General features: G+C 37.7%; 1 protein-coding gene across 7 annotated transcripts in view; it reads left to right on the forward strand.

Moving 5' to 3' along the window:
* VPS54 (VPS54 subunit of GARP complex) overlaps positions 1-18,598 on the forward strand; it is a 137,748-nt gene that overhangs the window by 86,293 nt on the left and 32,857 nt on the right. For all 7 annotated transcript variants that reach the window (XR_004252373.2, XM_032178180.2, XM_032178181.2 and 4 more), the window contains one exon: positions 6,976-7,316. Coding sequence is in view for 6 of the 7 variants with exons in the window: in XM_032178180.2 (XP_032034071.1) it covers positions 6,976-7,316 (341 nt within the window). In the remaining variant the exon portion in view is untranslated. The remainder of the gene's footprint in view (positions 1-6,975; positions 7,317-18,598) is intronic.

Below are 18,598 nucleotides of genomic sequence, written 5' to 3' on the forward strand. Positions count from 1 at the left end.
TCTCCAATCAGGTTCACAAAAGTTTTATAGAGTGGGATTCACTGTGCTTAATTTAGACTGCTTCTAAAATGTTGACCCTACCTATTGATAGTGACAGACACAAACTTGTATCTATAGGTGTTCAATAACTAAACCATGTTTTCACTTCTTATATTCTGACCATGATCTCATCATCACACACTTCAATTATTGCACGTCTAGATATATAGAACTCTTACATTGCATATTGTAGAATTGGCCAACTTTTTGCCAGTAATTTTTTAAAGTACAGTAAGTCCTCAATGTTATGGATAGGTCTTGAAAACTATGACTTTAAGTGAAACAACTTATACCAAAGCTATTTTTTTCACTCATCATTATAGTGAAACGTTTCCTTCAATGTTTTTTTCAATAACATTGAAGGAAACAGTGTTATTTAAAAACCTGCTGTACATGGTTTCACTTAAAGTTACAGTCTCCCAGAACCTATCATCCAGATTAAGTGAGGATTTACTGTAGTTACTCCACTTTAAGGTGCTATGTAAGTTAAACTAAGTAGAGTTATTATTTTATGTATGTGCTATATGAAAAGTGATTTATTATAATTGTAATTTCTCATTTTCACATTTGGACCACTTAAACTAGTACTTATGTACAACATCTTTGCAGATGACATGAAATATGGTACTTTTTTCTGTGAAAAAAGTTTGTGATTCTATCAAGTATTATTTCACTGAAAAATAATGTTAATTACAAGCTGTTCATTTTTATTGAAGAATTTAAAAATAACTAAAAATTGGAAAGAACTCAGATGTCTAACAATAGAGAAATGGTAAAATAAATTATGCTTGACACATTCTTTACCATGGAATATTATGTACAGCCAAGGATTTTTAATGGTAGGAGAAAATACATGCATTATGATATTCAGTTAAAAATGCAAGATATAGGGCCAGGCACCATGGCTCATGCCTGTAATTCCAGCACTTTGGGAGGCCGAGGCGGGCAGATCACAAGGTCAAGAGATCGACACCATCCTGGCCAATATGGTGAAACCCTGTCTCTACTAAATACAAAAATTAGCTAGGTGTGGTGGTGCATGTTTGTCCCAGCTACTTGGGAGGCTGAGGCAGGAGAATCACTTGAACCCGGGAGGTGGAGGTTGCAGTGAGCCAAGATCGTACCGCAAGACTCCATCTCAAAAAAAAAAAAAAAAAAAAAAAAAAAAAAGGCAAGATATAGATGTACTTATATAGTGTGATCTCAGCTATGTCAAAAAAAATTTTTTAACCTTTTTATCTTCCTAGAACAAGGAGAAACTTTGGTTTTTTTTTGGTGGTTTTCTTTAGCTGGTCAGATTAGATGTCATTTAAATTTTTTGTTCTTTTCTATTTTCCCTGAATTTTCTACAAAGAGAAGTATTACTTTTATAATCAGAAAAACTTGTTTTGTTTTTTAATAGAATTTACCATATTACAGGAATAGACTATTTGAATTTCTTGTTTGATTACCAGGGTTAACAATTTACTTTCCTACATTGTTGCATTTATTTCTCAAAGATATATATATTGAGATATATCCAATCCTATATGTCACTTTAGTATTACACTTTTTTTTTTTTTTGAGATAGAGTTTCACTCTGTCGCCAGGCTGGAGTGCAGTGGCACAATCTCAGCTCACTTCAGTCTCCGCCTCCTAGGATCAAGTGATTATCTTGCCTCAGGCTCCTGAGTAGCTGGGATTACAGGCGCACGCCACCATGTCCAGCTAATTTTTGTGTTTTTAGTACAGATGGGGTTTCACCATGTTGGTCAGGATGATCTCAATCTCCTGACCTCGTGATCTACCCGCCTTGGCCTCCAAAAGTGCAGGGATATAGTATTATACTTTTTAAAAGAAATTAAAGGGTAAATTTTCAGCCAGAATATTTCAATAGTATTTTTATTTTGAATGGATAAATAATAAACTATTGGGATTTATAAATTTCATATTTGAGTAATTGTTAACAACTTGAGGATCTGTTGCTGTTATTTGTATTTTTTTAGTGTGTATTTTTTCTTTCTTTTTGGTCATGGTAAAAATAAACATAAAACATCATCTTAACTGTTTTTAAGTGCACAATTCAGTGGCATTAAGTTCATTTGCACTATTATGCTACTGTTAACATCCATCCACAGAACTCTTTTTATCTTGCAAAGCTGAAACTCTGTACCTATTACATAATAACTCTGGGCCTGGCGTGGTGGCTCACTCCTGTAATCCCAGCACTTTGGGAGGCTGAGGTGGGTGGATCACCTGAGGTCAGGAATTTGAGACCAGTTGGGCCAAAATGGTGAAACCCCGTCTCTACTAATAATACAAAAATCAGCTGGGCATGGTGTCTCATGCCTGTAATCCCAGCTATTCCGGAGGCTGAGGCAGGAGAATTGCTTGAACCCAGGAGGTGGAGGTTGCAGTGAGCCAAGATCACGCCACTGCACTCCAGCTTGGGCGACAAGAGCGAAACTTTGTCTCAAAATAATAATAATAACTCTGGCCAAGGTGGGGCTGAAAGTCCCAACCCTCTAATCCTGCCTTAGTCTTTCAGGTGACCAGCCTTCATCCTGTGGCTATGTAGGGGCCCTCGGCTATTTGTCATCTCTTTAGCATACGAAGACATTTTTACCACTCTGGAGATTCCAAGGCTGTATGCCAGGGAATGGGGACAAAGACCAAATATAGGGCTGACATAGTAGCTCATGCCTATAATCCCAACACCTTGAGAGACTGAGGCAGGAGGATCACTTGAGACCAGAGTTTGAGACCAGTCTGGGCAACCTAGGAAGATCCTGTCTGCACACACACACACAGCCACGCACACACAAGTCCTGGGCAAACCTAGCAAGATCCTGTCTAGACACACACACACACATACACACACACACCACACACACCACACACACCACACACACACACACGCACACACACACACGTTTCCACTTCCCCCATCCCCTGGCAACCACCATTCTACTTTCTGTCTCTATGAGTTTCACTCATAGAGCACTCATGCTGTGCACTGATTATTAGGTATTTCATATAAGTGGAATCATACAATATTTATCCTTTTGTGACTGGCTTATTTAATGTAGCTTAATGTCCTCAAGGTGCCATCTGTGTTGTAGCATGTTAGAATTTCCTTCCTTTTTAAGGCTGAGTAGTATGAATAATATTCCATTATATGTGTATATACTACATTTTGCTTATCCATTCATTTGTCAATGGACATTTGTGTTGCCTTCACCTTTTGGCTGTTGAGAATAATACTGCCATGAACATGCATATGCAAATATCTCTCTGAGGTCCCCTTTTAGTTCTTATTTTTGTCAACCCCAGAATTGGAATTTCTGGATCATACAGTAATTCTATTTGTAATTTTCTGAGGAACCTTCACACTGTTCTCCATAGCAGCTGTACCATTTTACATTTCCACCAATAGTGCAGGGTTTCAGTTTTTCTGCATCCTTGCCAAAATTTGTTATTTTCTGGATTTTGTGAGACTAGCCATCCTAATGGGTATGAGGTGGTATTTCCCTGTAGGTTTAATTTACATTTTTCTAATGATGAGTGATGTTGAGCATCTTTTTTATGTGCTTATTGGACACTTTTCTGTCTTTTTTGGAAAAATATTTTATTTGCCTATTATTTAATGGGGTGGTTTGGTTTTTTTGTTGTTGAGTTGTAGAAGTTCTTTACATATTCTGGATATTAACCTTTTATCATATACATGATTTGCAAATATTTTCTCCCATTCTGTAGGTTGCCTTTTTACTCTGTTAATGGTGTCTTTTGATGCATAGAAGTTTTTCTATTTTGATGTAGTCCAATTTGTCTATTTTTTTGTTGTTGCCTGTGTTTTTCATTTCATATCCAAGAAATCAGTGCCAAATCCAGTGTCATGAAGCTTTTTCCCTGTATTTTCTTCTAAGAGTTTTATATTTTTAGAGCTTATATTTAGGCCTTTAATTGATTTTAGTTAGTTTTTATAGGTGGTATAAGATAGAGGTCTACTTTCATTCTTTAGCATGTGGATATTCAGTTTTCCCAGTATCATTTGTTGAAAAGACTGACCTTTCTGCGTTGAATGGTCCTGCCACCCTTGTCAAAAAACATTTTACTATATATGTGAGAGTTCATTTGTGGGCCCTCTGTGTTCTATATGTCACTCTTTATGCCAATACCACGCTGTTATGATTGCCGTAGTCTTGTAAGTTTTGAAATCAGGATTATAAGACTTCCATACTTTGTTCTTTACTATTGTATTTTGACTTTTTATTAAATTCTTGTTTATTGTTTGCACCCTATAGATTAGGCTAATTTTTATAGGTAAGAAAGGTAACAGCCTTTAAATGCAGCTTACCTTCTTTTCAAGGAATTCTTAGCTTTTAAATTTCATTTTGTTGTATGGATAAATAATCCTAGTCTGTCATTTCAGAATGACAATATCAGTTGTCATTATGGTTATCAATATGGCTACCAGATATTTCATTAACTCCATTCTCAAAATTGGAAAATTATATTTGGCTTAGCTGTCTTGGTGTTTTTGAAACATGAACTTGTCTATAGACTGTGTTAATAGCTCAGAAAGTAAACCATGTATCTACTGTTGAAACTATTATGTATTTTAAAATCTTATTTTTTGGATACCAGTCTTCTGGCATTCTTAAGAATGGCTTTGGACTTGGAAAAAATAATCAGCAAATCTTTAAAAGTGTAGATACAGTGAAAACAGCAAAGAAGAATCCCTAGGAGAATACCTGACATACTTTATGTGGAAAATTTTAATAACTGTATAAGCGAAGATGTTATTAAAAGGAATGAAGTATTCAAATCAAACTAGTTTAAACAATACAAGGAATGTATTGGCTCTGAGAATTAAAAAAAAGTCCAAGACTAGGAAGGGCTTCATGCATGGTTTTGTCTTGGTTCTCGAGCTTAGTTTCTCTGTTTCCAATTCAGCTTTGCCTTTCTCTTTCCTCTTGGCTTCATCAGTTCTAGGTCTGCCACATTTGCCACAATTCTATACCACCTAGAAGTTTTCTATTTTTTACTTAGAGTTTTTCTTCTTCAGTCACCAAATGAAATTCCTTTATTGATTAAGCCAAATATAGAATTTTTCACCTGGAGTTTTTCTTCTTCAGTCATCAAATGAAAGTCCTTGGCTTTAATTGATGGAACCAGTTTAGGTCACCTGTCCAGTCACTGTGATCAGGAAAATGCTGTGCACTAATTATTAGTTTAAGTCTGGATTTTCTTCTCATCTCTAAGCTAAACATTAGGCAAGGAGGTTGGGAGTACACTGAGTGGGCTATTTAGAACTGATACTTGAAGCTGGAAAGTAGGCTTATTTCTACCCAAATTACATGGCTGTTGTACCATGGGAAAAGTGATGTAGAATAGATGTTGGATAGGTCTATCATGTCTTTTTATTTTAAAAAGTTAAGAAAGAAAATTAGCAAGACAGAAGAGGTAAGGAAAAAGACACAAAACAAGATGGGGGAACTAAGTATATCAAAGATTGGACAGCAGTGAGGATTAAAGCAGCAGTAGTGGAGCAGCAAGTTTTTGACAATACAGAAGAAGTTAGTGAGCAATGAAGAAAGAAAAAAAATGCAGTATCCATAGTAGACACTTTGGTCCTAAAGCTCTTGAAGGCTCTATCTTCGGTATACTATATGGGCTATTGACGCATTTAAAATGCTTTCAGTTCCAAATAACAGGAAACACAACTCAGAGTGTCTCAAACAGTTAAGAGGATTTATTAGCTCATATAACTAAAACAATACACAGAGGTAGGTCAGCCTTTAGGTGCTTCATAAAGAGGTTGTTGATGTCATCAAGCCTTGGCTTTATTTCTTTGCAATTCTCCCTTCTATGTACCGTACTAATAATTAAGCTCAGATTGTGGCGGTTCCATGTACTAATTAGACTAGCTTAGATCCTTTTGTTGATTTTGGAGACCCGAAGTTAGAGTCTGCTTCACTAGAACCATGTAGATTCCAAAAAAACTAACCAAGCGTTTTGAGAAAGGGAGAAACAAATTGTGAGACTGCAACTGTGAATGTTAAAATAGGCAAGCAGTCCTTTATTTCTTAATTGTCCATAAAGACATTAATTTACATAAATTTACTCTTCATTTGCCTAGCTTTCAATATTTATTGAGCACCTCCTATTTGCCAGGCACTATTCTAGGCATTAGGATTATAGTGTCATGGAATGGAGCTAACATTCTAATAGAAGGAGACCTAGAATAAACGAAGATAATTGTACATAATGATAAAATTTTTTTTTGTTTTGTTTTTTTACAAAAACTGGATAGTGGGATAGAGTTGCTGGGTGGAGAGTCAGGGAAGGCCTCTTTGAGGAAGTGACCACTGGTGCCAGAACCTCAGTGATGAGAAGGAAATATGTGCAAAGATCAAGGTGAAAAGCATTCCAGATAGAGGAAACAGCAGAGGCACTGAGGTGGGAACAATCCTGGAATGAGGGAAGAGTAGAAAGAGAACTAGAATGTCTGGAGAGTAGTGAATAAGTGAGAGAAGATATGAGAAAAGGAGAAAGAGAGGTGGGGGCTAGGCATGGTAAGTAACACAGATTCCTTTTCTTTTAGACAGGCATATCAGTGTATATGATTCTCTGACGGGCAAGTTATGTTTAGTGTAATAACCTTTTTAAGAGGTCAGAGAAATATGCAACATATTTTAGGGAGATTTCCATTTTAAAAATTAGTTAAAATGTAGGAAGTTTATTTCTAAGCTTTAGTGAACCCATTTCTCCTGGCCAGTTCTTTTTCACGTCACTTTTCCTATGTAATAAAAGATCGGTAGAAATTCTGATATACATGACTTTGACTCATTTATGATTATAGATGTCCAAAATTACATGCACAGAATTCTCTTTTGGGAACTTCAGGTAAGAGATATTTTACGTCCCTTAAAAGTGTGTCCTATTTTCTTGTAGGCAACATTAAATATCATTCACAGTGTTGTTCTCTCAGTTCTTGACAAAAACCAAAGGACTAGAGAATTGGAAGAGATTTCACAACAGAAGAATGCTGCAAAAGATAATTCACTGGACACAGAGGTGGCTTATTTAATCCATGAAGGCATGTTTATAAGTGATGCATTCGGTGAGGGTGAGCTAACACCTATAGCAATTGACACTACCTCTCAAAGAAATGCATCTCCAAATAGTGAGCCCTGCAGCAGTGATTCTGTATCCGAGCCAGAATGTACTACTGATTCTTCATCCAGCAAAGAGCACACATCATCATCTGCTATTCCAGGAGGTGTGGATATTATGTGAGTATAGTGGCTACTGCCAAATTGACAAGATTTTGAGTCATCTTATTAATGGATTCAGTAAGATTGATTATTCAGTTTATTGAAAAACCATGTAAATTTTAGAATTTAACAAAAATAAATTTTATGAAACGTATCTCTATAAAAATGTATGAGAAGTAAGGAGGTGAGCATTGGAAGTAATTGAAAATTATAGAGTTTTAAGATTGGAAAAGAACTTTAAAGACCATTTTATTAAATGCCCGCATTTCAGTGATAAGGTAATTGATGCCCAGAGAGCTTAGATGACTTACTTACAGTGACTAGTGGCAGAACATATAGTGGAACCCAGGTCAGTTTTTGCTTTGGTCATTTTTCTTTCTTCTGTGTCACCTTTGTGATTTATATGTTGTGAAGATCTGTTTGATTTATAACTTTTGGTTTTTCAAAACATGAATTTCCAAATGGATCACATCTTTTCTTAAACCTTATTTTAAAAACTTCTTATTTTGAAATAATTTCAAATGTATAGAAAAGTTACCAGAATAGAATAAAAAACTCTCATATAAGCTTCATCCAGATTCCCCAGGTGTTAATACTTTACCACATTGCACTCTGCCTCCCTCCCTCTTTTTCTCTTTCTGTCTCCTTTTATCTCTTATGTTAATATTTTTTTCTGAATCCTTTGACAGTAGGTTACAGACATGATGCACTATTATCCCTGGGTACCTGGTGTATATTTCCTAAACACAAGAACACACCTATATAACCTTAGTATACTGATTAAATACAAGGAAGCATTGATACAATAAATTATTAATATTACCATCTGATCCACAGATCCCATTTAAACAAAGTTTACCAATTGACCCAGTAATCTCTGTTATCAAAAAAATAGAACCAATAAAATATTTCTGGCCCAAGAATATAGTTTGGATTTAGTTATTGTTAAGAATAACAATATTTTTATTATCTTTATATAAATCAACTCAGTACTTTATTATTTCTTTTTCTGTTTTTTTTTTTTTTTTATTATACTTTAAGTTCTGGGTTACAGGTGCAGAACATGCAGTTTTGTTACATAGGTATACACATGTGCCATGGTGGTTTGCTGCACCCATAAACCCATCACCTACATTAGGTATTTCTCCTAATGTTATCCCTCCCCTAGCCCTCCACCCCTCACAGGCCCCGGTGTGTGATGTTCCCCTCCCTGTGTCCATGTGTTCTCATTGTTCAGCTCCCACTTATGAGTGAGAACATGCAGTGTTTGGTTTTCTGATCTTGTGACAGTTTGCTGAGAATGATGGTTTCCAGCTTCATCCATGTCCCTGCAAAGGACATGAACTCATCGTTTTTTATGGCTGCATAGTATTCCATGGTGTATATTTGCCACATTTTCTTAATCCAGTCTATCATTGATGGACCTTTGGGTTTGTTCCAAGTCTTTGCTATTATGAATAGTGCCAAGTAAACATACGTGTGCATGTGTCTTCATCGTAGAATCATTTATAATCCTTTGGGTATATGCCCAGTAATGGGATGGCTGGGTCAAATGGTATTTCTAGTTCTAGATCCTTGAGGAATTGCCACACTGTCTTCCACAATGGTTGAACTAATTAACACTCCCACCAACAGTGTAAAAGCATTCCTGTTGCTCCGAATCCTCTCCAGCATATGTTGTTTCCTGATTTTGTAATGATCGCCATTTTAACTGGAGTGAGATGGTATCTCACTGTGGTTTTGATTTGCATTTCTCTAATGACCAGTGATGATGAGCATTTTTTCATATGTCTGTTGGCCGCATAAATGTCTTCTTTTGAGAAGTGTCTGTTCATATCCTTTGCCCACTTTTTGATGGGGTTGTTTGCTTTTTTCTTGTAAATTTGTTTAAATTCTTTGTAGATTCTGGATATTAGCCCTTTGTCAGATGGGTAGATTGCAAAAATTTTCTCCCATTCTGTAGGTTGCCTGTTCACTCTGATGATAGTTTCTTTTGCTGTGCAGAAGCTCTTTAGTTTAATTAGATCCCATTTGTCAATTTTGGCTTTTGTTGCCATTGCTTTTGGTGTTTTAGATATGAAGTCTTTGCCCATGCCTATGTCCTGAATGGTATTGCCCAGGTTTTCTTCTAGGAGTTTTATGGTCCTAGGTCTTATGTTTAAGTCTTTGATCCATCTTGAGTTGATTTTTGTATATGGTGTAAGGAAGGGGTCCAGTTTCAGTTTTCTGCATATGGCTAGCCAGTTTTCCCAACACCATTTATCAAATAGGGAATCTTTTCCCCATTGCTTGTATGTGTCAGGTTTGTCAAAGATCAGATGGTTGTAGATGTGTGGTATTATTTCTGAGGCCTCTGTTCTGTTCCATTGGTCTATATATCTGTTTTGGTACCAGTATCATGTTGTTTTGATTATTGTAGCCTTGTAGTTTCGTTTGAAGTCAGGTAGCGTGATGCCTCCAGCTTTGTTCTTCTTGCCCAGGATTGTCTTGGCTATGCGGGCTCTTTTTTGGTTCCATTAGTAGTTTTTTTCATTTCTGTGAAGAAAGTCACTGGTAGCTTGATGGGGATGGCATTGAATCTATAAATTACTTTGGGCAGTAAGGCCGTTTTTCACAATATTGATTCTTCTTATCCATGAGCATGGAATGTTTTTCCATTTGTTTGTGTCCTCTCTTATTTCCTTGAGCAGTGGTTTGTAGTTCTCCTTGAAGAGGTCCTTCACATCCCTTGTAAGTTGGATTCCTAGGTATTTTATTCTCTTTGTAGCAATTGTGAATGGGAGTTTGCTCATGATTTGGCTCTCTGTTGGTCTGTTATTGGTGTATAGGAATGCTTGTGATTTTTGCACATTGATTTTGTATCCTGGGACTTTGCTGAAGTTGCTTATCAGCTTAAGGAGATTTTGGGCTGAGATGATGGAGTTTTCTAAATATACAGTCATGTCATCTACAAACAGAGACAATTTGACTTCCTCTTTTCCAAACTGAATACCCTTTATTTTTTTCTCTTGCCTGATTGCCCTGGCCAGAACTTCCAATACTATATTGAATAGGAGTGGTGAGAAAGGGCATCCTTGTGCCAGTTTTCAAAGGGAATGCTTCCAGTTTTTGCCTATTCCGTATTATATTGGCTGTGGGTTTGTCATAAATAGCTCTTATTATTTTGAGATACGTTCCATCAATACCTAGTTTATTGAGAGTTTTTAGCATGAAAGGCTGTTGAATTTTTTCAAAGGCGTTTTCTGCATCTATTGAGATAATCATGTGGTTTTTGTCATTGGTTCTGCTTATGTGATGGATTACATTTATTGATTTATGAATGTCGAACCAGCCTTGCATCCCAGGGATGAAGCTGACTTGATCATGGTGGATAAGCTTTTTGATGTGCTGCTGGATTCGGTTTGCCAGTATTTTATTGAGGTTTTCTCATCGGTATTCATCAGGGATATTGGCCTAAAATTCTCTGTTTTTATTGTGTCTCTTCCAGGCTTTGGTATCAGGATGATGCTAGCCTCATAAAATGAGTTAGGGTGGATTCCCTCGTTTTCTATTGATTGGAATAGTTTCAGAAGGAATGGTACTAGCTCTTCCTTGTACCTCTGGTAGAATTCAGCTGTGAATCTGTCTGGTCCTGAACTTTTTTTGGTTGGTAGGCTATTAATTATTGCCTCAATTTCAGAACCTGTTACTGGTCTATTCAGAGATTCAACTTCCTCCTGGTTTAGTCTTGGGCGGGTGCATGTGTCCAGGAATTTATCCATTTCTTCTAGATTTTCTAGTTTATTTGCGTAGAGGTGTTTATAGTATTCTCTGATGGTAGTTTGTATTTCTGTGGGGTCGGTTGTGGTATCCCCTTTATCATTTTTTATTGTTGTCTATTTGATTCTTCTCTCTCTTCTTCGTTATTCGTCTTGCTAGTGGTCTATCAATTTTGTTGATCTTTTCAAAAAACCAGCTCCTGGATTCATTGATTTTTTTTTTTTTTTTTGAGGGATTTTTTAATGTCTCTGCCTCCTTCAGTTCTGCTCTGGTCTTAGTTATTTCTTGTCTTCTGCTAGCTTTTGAATTTGTTTGCTCTTGCTTCTCTAGTTCTTTTAATTGTGATGTTAGGGTGTTGATTTTAGATCTCTCCTGCTTTCTCTTGTGGGCATTTAGTGCTATAAATTTCCCTCTACACACTGCTTTAAATGTGTCCCAGAGATTCTGGTATGTTGTGTCTTTGTTCTCAGTGGTTTCAAAGAACATCTTTGTTTCTGCCTTCATTTTGTTATGTACCCAGTAGTCATTCAGGAGCAGATTGTTCAGTTTCCATGTAGTTGAGTGGTTTTGACTGAGATTCTTAATCCTGAGTTCTAATTTGATTGCAGTGTGGTCTGAGAGACAGTTTGTTGTGATTTCTGTTCTTTTACATTTGCTGAGGAGTGCTTTACTTCCAGTTATGTGGTCAATTTTAGAATAAGTGTAATGTGCTGAGAAGAATGTATATTCTGTTGATTCGGGGTGGAGAGTTCTGCAGATGTCTCTTAGGTCCGTTTGGTCCAGAGCTGAGTTCAATTCCTGGATATCCTTGTTAATTTTCTGTCGTGTTGATCTAATATTGACAGTGGGGTATTAACGTCTCCCATTATTATTGTGTGGGAGTGTAAGTCTCTTTGTAGGTGTCTAAGGACTTGCTTTATGAATCTGGGTGCTCCTGTATTGGGTGTATATATATTTAGGATAGTTAGTTCTTTTTGTTGAATTGATCCCTTTACCATTATATAATGGCCTTCTTTGTCTCTTTTGATTTTTGTTGGTTTAAAGTCTGTTTTATCAGAGACCAAGATTGCAACCCCTGCTTTTTTTTTTTTGCTTTCCATTTGCTTGGTAGATCTTCCTCCATCTCTTTATTTTGAGCCTGTGTATGTCTTTGCATGTGGGATGGGTCTCCTGAATGTAGCACACCGATGGGTCTTGACTCTTTATCCAGTTTGCCAGTCTGTGTCTTTTAATTGGGGCATTTAGCCCATTTACATTTAAGGTTAATATTGTTATGTGTGAATTTGATCCTGTCATTATGGTGCTAGCTGGTTATTTCGCCCGCTAATTGATGCAGCTTCTTCCTAGCCTCGATGGTCTTTACAATTTGGCATGTTTTTGCAGTGGCTGGTCCCAGTTGTTCCTTTCCATGTTTAGTGCTTCCTTCAGGAGCTCTTTCAGGGCAGGCCTGGTGGTGACAAAATCTCTCAGCATTTGCTTGTTTATAAAGGCTTTTATTTCTCCGTCACTTATGAAGCTTAGTTTGGCTGGATATGAAATTCTGGGTTGAAAATTCTTTAAGAATGTTGAATCTTGGCCCCCACTCTCTTCTGGCTTGTAGGATTTCTGCAGAGACATCCACTGTTAGTCTTATGGGCTTCCCTTTGTGAGTAACCTGACCTTTCTCTCTGGCTGCCCTTAACATTTTTTCCTTCATTTCAACCTTGGTGAATCCGACAATTATGTGTCTTGGGGTTGCTCTTCTCAAGAAGTATCTTTGTGGTGGTCTCTGTATTTCCTGAATGTGAATGTTGGCCTGCCTTGCTAGGTTGGGGAAGTTCTCCTGGATAATATCCTGAAGAGTGTTTTCTAACTTGGTTCCACTCTTCCCATCACTTTCAGGTACACCAATCAGACGTAGATTTGGTCTTTTCACATAGTCCCATATTTCTTGGAGGCTTTGTTCATTTCTTTTCACTCTTTTTTTCTCTAATCTTGTCTTCTCGCTTTATTTCACTAATTTGATCTTCAGTCACTGATACCCTTTCTTCCACTTGATCGAATCGGCTATTGACGCTTGTGTATGCTTCACAAAGTTCTTGTACTGTGGTTTTCAGCTCCATCAGGTCATTTAAGCTTTTCTCTAGACTGGTTATTCTAGTTAGCCATTCATCTAATCTTTTTTCGAGGTTTTTAGCTTCCTTGCAATGGGCTAGAACATGCTCCTTTAGCTCGGAGAAGTTTGTTATTACGGACCTTCTGAAGCCTACTTCTGTCAGCTGGTCAAACTCATTCTCTGTCCAGTTTTGTTCCCTTGCTGGCGAGGATTTGTGTTCCTTTGAAGGAGAAGAGGTATTCTGGCTTTTGGAGTCTTCCGCATTTCTACTCTGGTTTCTCCTCATCTTTTTGGTTTTACCTACCTTTGGTCTTTGATGTTGGTGACCTATCAATGGGATTTTGGTGTGGATGTCCTTTTTGTTGATGTCAATGCTATTACTTTGTTAATTTTCCTTCTAACAGTCACGTCCCTCAACTGCAGGTCTGTTGGAGTTTGCTGGAGGTCCACTCCAGACTGTTTGTCTGGGTATCACTAGCAGAGGCTGCAGAACAGCAAATATTGCTGCCTGATCCTTCCTCTGCAAGCTTTGTCACAGAGGGGCACCCGCCTGTATGAGGTGTCTGTCGGCCCCTACTGGGAGGTGTCTCCCAGTCAGGCTACATAGGGGTCAGGGATCCACTTGAGGAGGCAGTCTGTCTGTTATCAGAGCTCGAATGCTGTGCTGGGAGAACCACTGCTTTCTTCAGAGCTCTGAGGCAGGGAACGTTTAAGTCTGGAGAAGCTGTCTGCTGCCTTTTGTTCAGCTATGCCCTCCCCAGAGGGGTGGAATCCAGAGAGGCAGTAGGCGTTGCTGAGCTGCTGTGCACTCTGCCCAGTTTGAGCTTCCCTGCTGCTTTGTTTACACTCTGAGCACAGAACTGCCTACTCAAGCCTCAGCAATGGCAGACGCCCCTCCCCCGACCAAGCTCTCACATCCCAGGTGGATCTCAGACTCCTGTGCTACCAGTGAGCAAGGCTCCATGGGTGTGGGACCTGCCGAGCCAGGCACGGGAGGGGATCTCCTTGTCTGCCTGTTACAAAGACTGTAGGAAAAGCACAGTATTTGAGCAGGAGTGTACCACTTCTCCAGATACAGTCACTCATAGCTTCCCTTGGCTAGGAAAGGGAAATCCCCCAACCCCTTGCATTTCCCTGGTGAGGCGACGCCCCGCCCTGCTTCAGCGCACCTTCCGTGGGCTGCACCCACTGTCCAGCCAGTCCCAATGAGATGAACCAGGTACCTCATTTGGAAACGCAGAAATTGCCCGTCTTCTGCGTCGATCTCGCTGGGAGCTGTAGACCAGAGCTGTTCCTATTCAGCCGTCTTGGGAGCCACCAGTCAACTCAGTACTTTATGTAAATCAACTTATGGTCCTGGAGCTTATAAAGGTCACAGTTACAGCATAAAGTCAGCTATAACACTGCTCTTCAGTACAAACAAACCAAACCCTGAGCTATATATTAATAAAGTTTCTTCTGTGTTCAGGCTAATATTTTCACATTTACTAGTTAGGGTGCAGTCTAAAACTGCTATAAAAAGAGATGTAAAAACTCTGTAGCTTAATGTAAAATTTTGTTTCTCTCATGTAACATTTCAGAGGTAGGAGATGGTCAGCTGAGAAGACAGTTCTACCATTCCCAGTGTATAGTTTCCATCTGTGTCTAAGGTGACTGTTCTAGCTTTTAGCATTTCATTTTCATCCGTAGCAGCAGGAAGGAGAGGACAAAGGGCTGATACCTTGCTTACTTTGTTTTGCTTGTTAAACATTTTAACAACAGCCATGTAATTTGGGTAGAACTAAGCCCACCTTCCAGCTTCAAGTATCATTTGTATGCATCTTCCTCTCAGCCCTTTTATGATCCATTTGGAACTTAAGGCACATATGGGAAAATGTAGCAATTATAAAGTGCTCAGCTCAATTAACTAGCACAAAGTGAATGTGTTGGTATAATTGTCACCCACCTCAAGAACTATAACTTTACCAGCTCTTCAGAAGCCCCTCTTGCTGCTGTAATACTACACTACTCCTTCCCATAGGAAACCATTAAAACAATTGGTTTTTCCAGTTTTTAAACTTTATTTTAATGGAATAATATATTTGCTCTTTTATCTCTGATTTCTTTCGTTCAGCATTACAGTTGTGGTATCTATCCAGGTTGTTGCATGTAGCAGTGATTTTATTTGTTGTGTATAAATAATCCATTTTATGATACACCACAATGTATGTATGTATTTTACTTTTGATAAGATTTGGGTTATTTTCATTTTGGATTGTCATGAACATTCTTCTAGATACCTTTGGTGCACATGTTACAGTCATTTCTGTTGAATATATACCTGGAAACAAAGTATGTGAATGGTCAGTTTAGCTAATGCCAAACAATTTCTCAAAGTGGTTGTACTCATTTACGCTCCCCTCAGAAGTGTGGAACAGTTTGTGTTACTCCACATCTTCCTTCACTGTTAATATTGTCAGTCTTTTACATGTTAGCCATTCTGTTGGGTATGTCACAAGTGTAGTAATTTTATTTCCCTGATGATTGGTAGGAGAGTACCTTTTCATACATTCATTGGCTTCTGGGATAGCCTCTTCTATGAAGTGCCTATTCAAGGCCTTTACCCATTTTTCTGTTGGTTTGTCTTCTTGATCTGTGAAGGTTCTTTATATTATGTCAGCACAAGCCTTTTGCCAGTTGTCCATATTGCAGATATCTTCTCCCACTTTCTGTATTGACTTTTCACTCTTATTGGGTTTTTTGGTGAACAAAAGTTCTTAATATAATTCTATGATTCATTATTTTCCTTTATGATTTATGCTTCTTTGTGTCCTGTTTAAGAAATCTTTCCCTACCTTAAAGACTTGAAGATATTTTCTGGTTACTGTCTTTTTCACATTAAGACCTACAGTCCATCTAGAATTGATTTTTGTGTTTAGTATGAGGGTTAAGATTTTTTTCCCATAAGAATATGTTTTTGACCTTGCACCATTTATTGACAAGGTGCTCTTATAATGTCACTCTTGCCGTAAATCAAATATTCAGATAGGTGTATCTGTTTCTGGACTCTATTTCGTTCATTTTTCTGTCTTTACACCAATAGCATTAAATAAAATTGTTATAGTTACTGTAGTTACTATAGCTTTTGTTTTCTTAAACAATTAGTTTGTAGAGCTGGGGTCTTACTATGTTGTCCAGGCTGGTCACTCCTGGCCTCAAGTGATCCTCCTGTCTCAACCTCCCAGAGTGCTAGACATGAACCACCATGCCCAGCAACTGTAGCTTTTTAATCCATATTAATATCTGGGAGAGTAATTTCTCCTACTTTTTCTTCTTTAGGATTGCCTCAACTCTTCTTGGTCTTTTACAAATCCATATACATTTTAGATTTGTTAGTTCTGTGTTACCTTCACATAGATTTGTTTATATTTTATTCTTTCTTTTTAAAAACAAGCACAATCCAGAATTTGCACTTAGTACTTCCACTTACATCCTAGTGGCCAGCATAATTACATGACTATGTCTAGCTATAAGGGAAGCTTGAGAAATAAGTCTTTAGCTTGTGAACTATTTGCCCAGCTAGAGCTGTCATTGTGGCAAAAGAGAGAACATATACTGAAAGATAGTTAGCTTTCTGCCACACCATTTGAGATCCTTTTAAACTGGATGCAGTCTCACAGTTTTTATCCTTCCTCTCCTACCTCCATTGTGGCTCACTTTATACATTGAACCTTCTCTGGCTTTCCCCAATCACATCCTCCGACAGCACGAAGCATAGGTTCTGTAGATGGTTCTTTGTGTGTTCAGTAGGCACATAAATGTCTGGGAACTACCTAACTCAAAGGGGCAATGAGTTGAGTATATTTATATGTGTGTGTCTAACTACTTCTTTCATACAAGGGCTCTGACTATTCCTGTAGCAAGTGTTTTTGCGGTATATAATTGAATCACTGATATAGAACATGCAAAAATACGCCTTGATGTTTTAACTTTGTTAGTGGTAGATTTTCCCTATTTTCTTACTTCAAAATAACCTGCAATTTTGTAAGTTTATTGCAATGCAAATATGGCACAAAATAGGAAATACTTTTCTAGGCAGGAAATAGGAAAAGAAAAACAATGGAAAATATTAGAGTTGCAGAGCATAATGTCCTCAAGTTTCATCCATGTTGAAGCGTATATCAAAATTTTCTTCCTTTTTAAGGCTGAATAATATTCCATTCACATGTATGTGATATATACATACAAGATGTATATGTATATATCACATTTTGTTTATCTGTTCATCCATTAGTGGACACTTGGGTTGCTTCCACATCTTGGCTATTTTGAATAGTGCTGTTATGAACTTGAGTGTACATATAAATCCTAGAGATCTTGCTTTCAGTTATTTTGGATGTATACCCAGAAGTAGAATTGCTGGATTATGTTTGAGTTCGTTTGCTTTTTTCCTGTTGACGTGAAAGTTAGAGATCTAACTGAAGTTAAAAAATAATTTTTTTCTTTTTTTAATTTAATTTAATTTTATTTTATTTTATTTTTTTAATTTTATTATTATACTTCAGGTTTTAGGGTACATGTGCACAATGTGCAGGTTTGTTACGTATGTATTCATGTGCCATGTTGGTTTGCTGCACCCATTAACTTGTCATTTAACATTAGGTATATCTCCTAATGCTGTCCCTCCCCTCTGCCCCCAACCCACCACAGTCCCCGGAGTGTGATGTTCCCCTTCCTGTGTCCATGAGTTCTCATTGTTCAATTCCCACCTATGAGTGAGAACATGTGGTGTTTGGTTGTTTGTCCTTGCGATAATTTACTGAGAATGATGTTTTCCAGTTTCATCCATGTCCCTACAAAGGACATGAACTCATCATTTTTTATGGCTGCATAGTATTCCATGGTGTATATGTGCCACATTTTCTTAATCCAGTCTATCATTAATGGACATTTGGGTTGGTTCCAAGTCTTTGCTATTGTGAATAGTGCCGCAACAAACATACGTGTGCATGTGTCTTTATAGCAGCATGATTTATAGTCCTTTGGGTACATACCCAGTAATAGGATGGCTGGGTCAAATGGTATTTCTAGTTCTAGATCCCTGAGGAATCACCACACTGACTTCCACAATGGTTGAACTAGTTTACAGTCCCACCAACAGTATAAAAGTGTTCCTATTTCTCCACATCCTCTCCAGCACCTGTTGTTTCCTGACTTTTTAATGATGGCCATTCTAACTGGTGTGAGATGGTATCTCATTGTGGTTTTGATTTACATTTCTCTGATGGCCAGTGATGATGAACATTTTTTCATACGTTTTTTGGCTGCATAAATGTCTTCTTTTGAGAAGTGTCTGTTCATGTCCTTCACCCACTTTTTGATGGGGTTGTTTGTTTTTTTCTTGTAAATTTGTTTGAGTTCATTGTAGATTCTGGATATTAGCCCTTTGTCAGATGAGTAGGTTGCA

Source organism: Hylobates moloch, unplaced genomic scaffold, assembly GCF_009828535.3.
Source record: "Hylobates moloch isolate HMO894 unplaced genomic scaffold, HMol_V3 SCAFFOLD_15, whole genome shotgun sequence".
Taxonomy (NCBI): Eukaryota; Metazoa; Chordata; class Mammalia; order Primates; family Hylobatidae; genus Hylobates; species Hylobates moloch.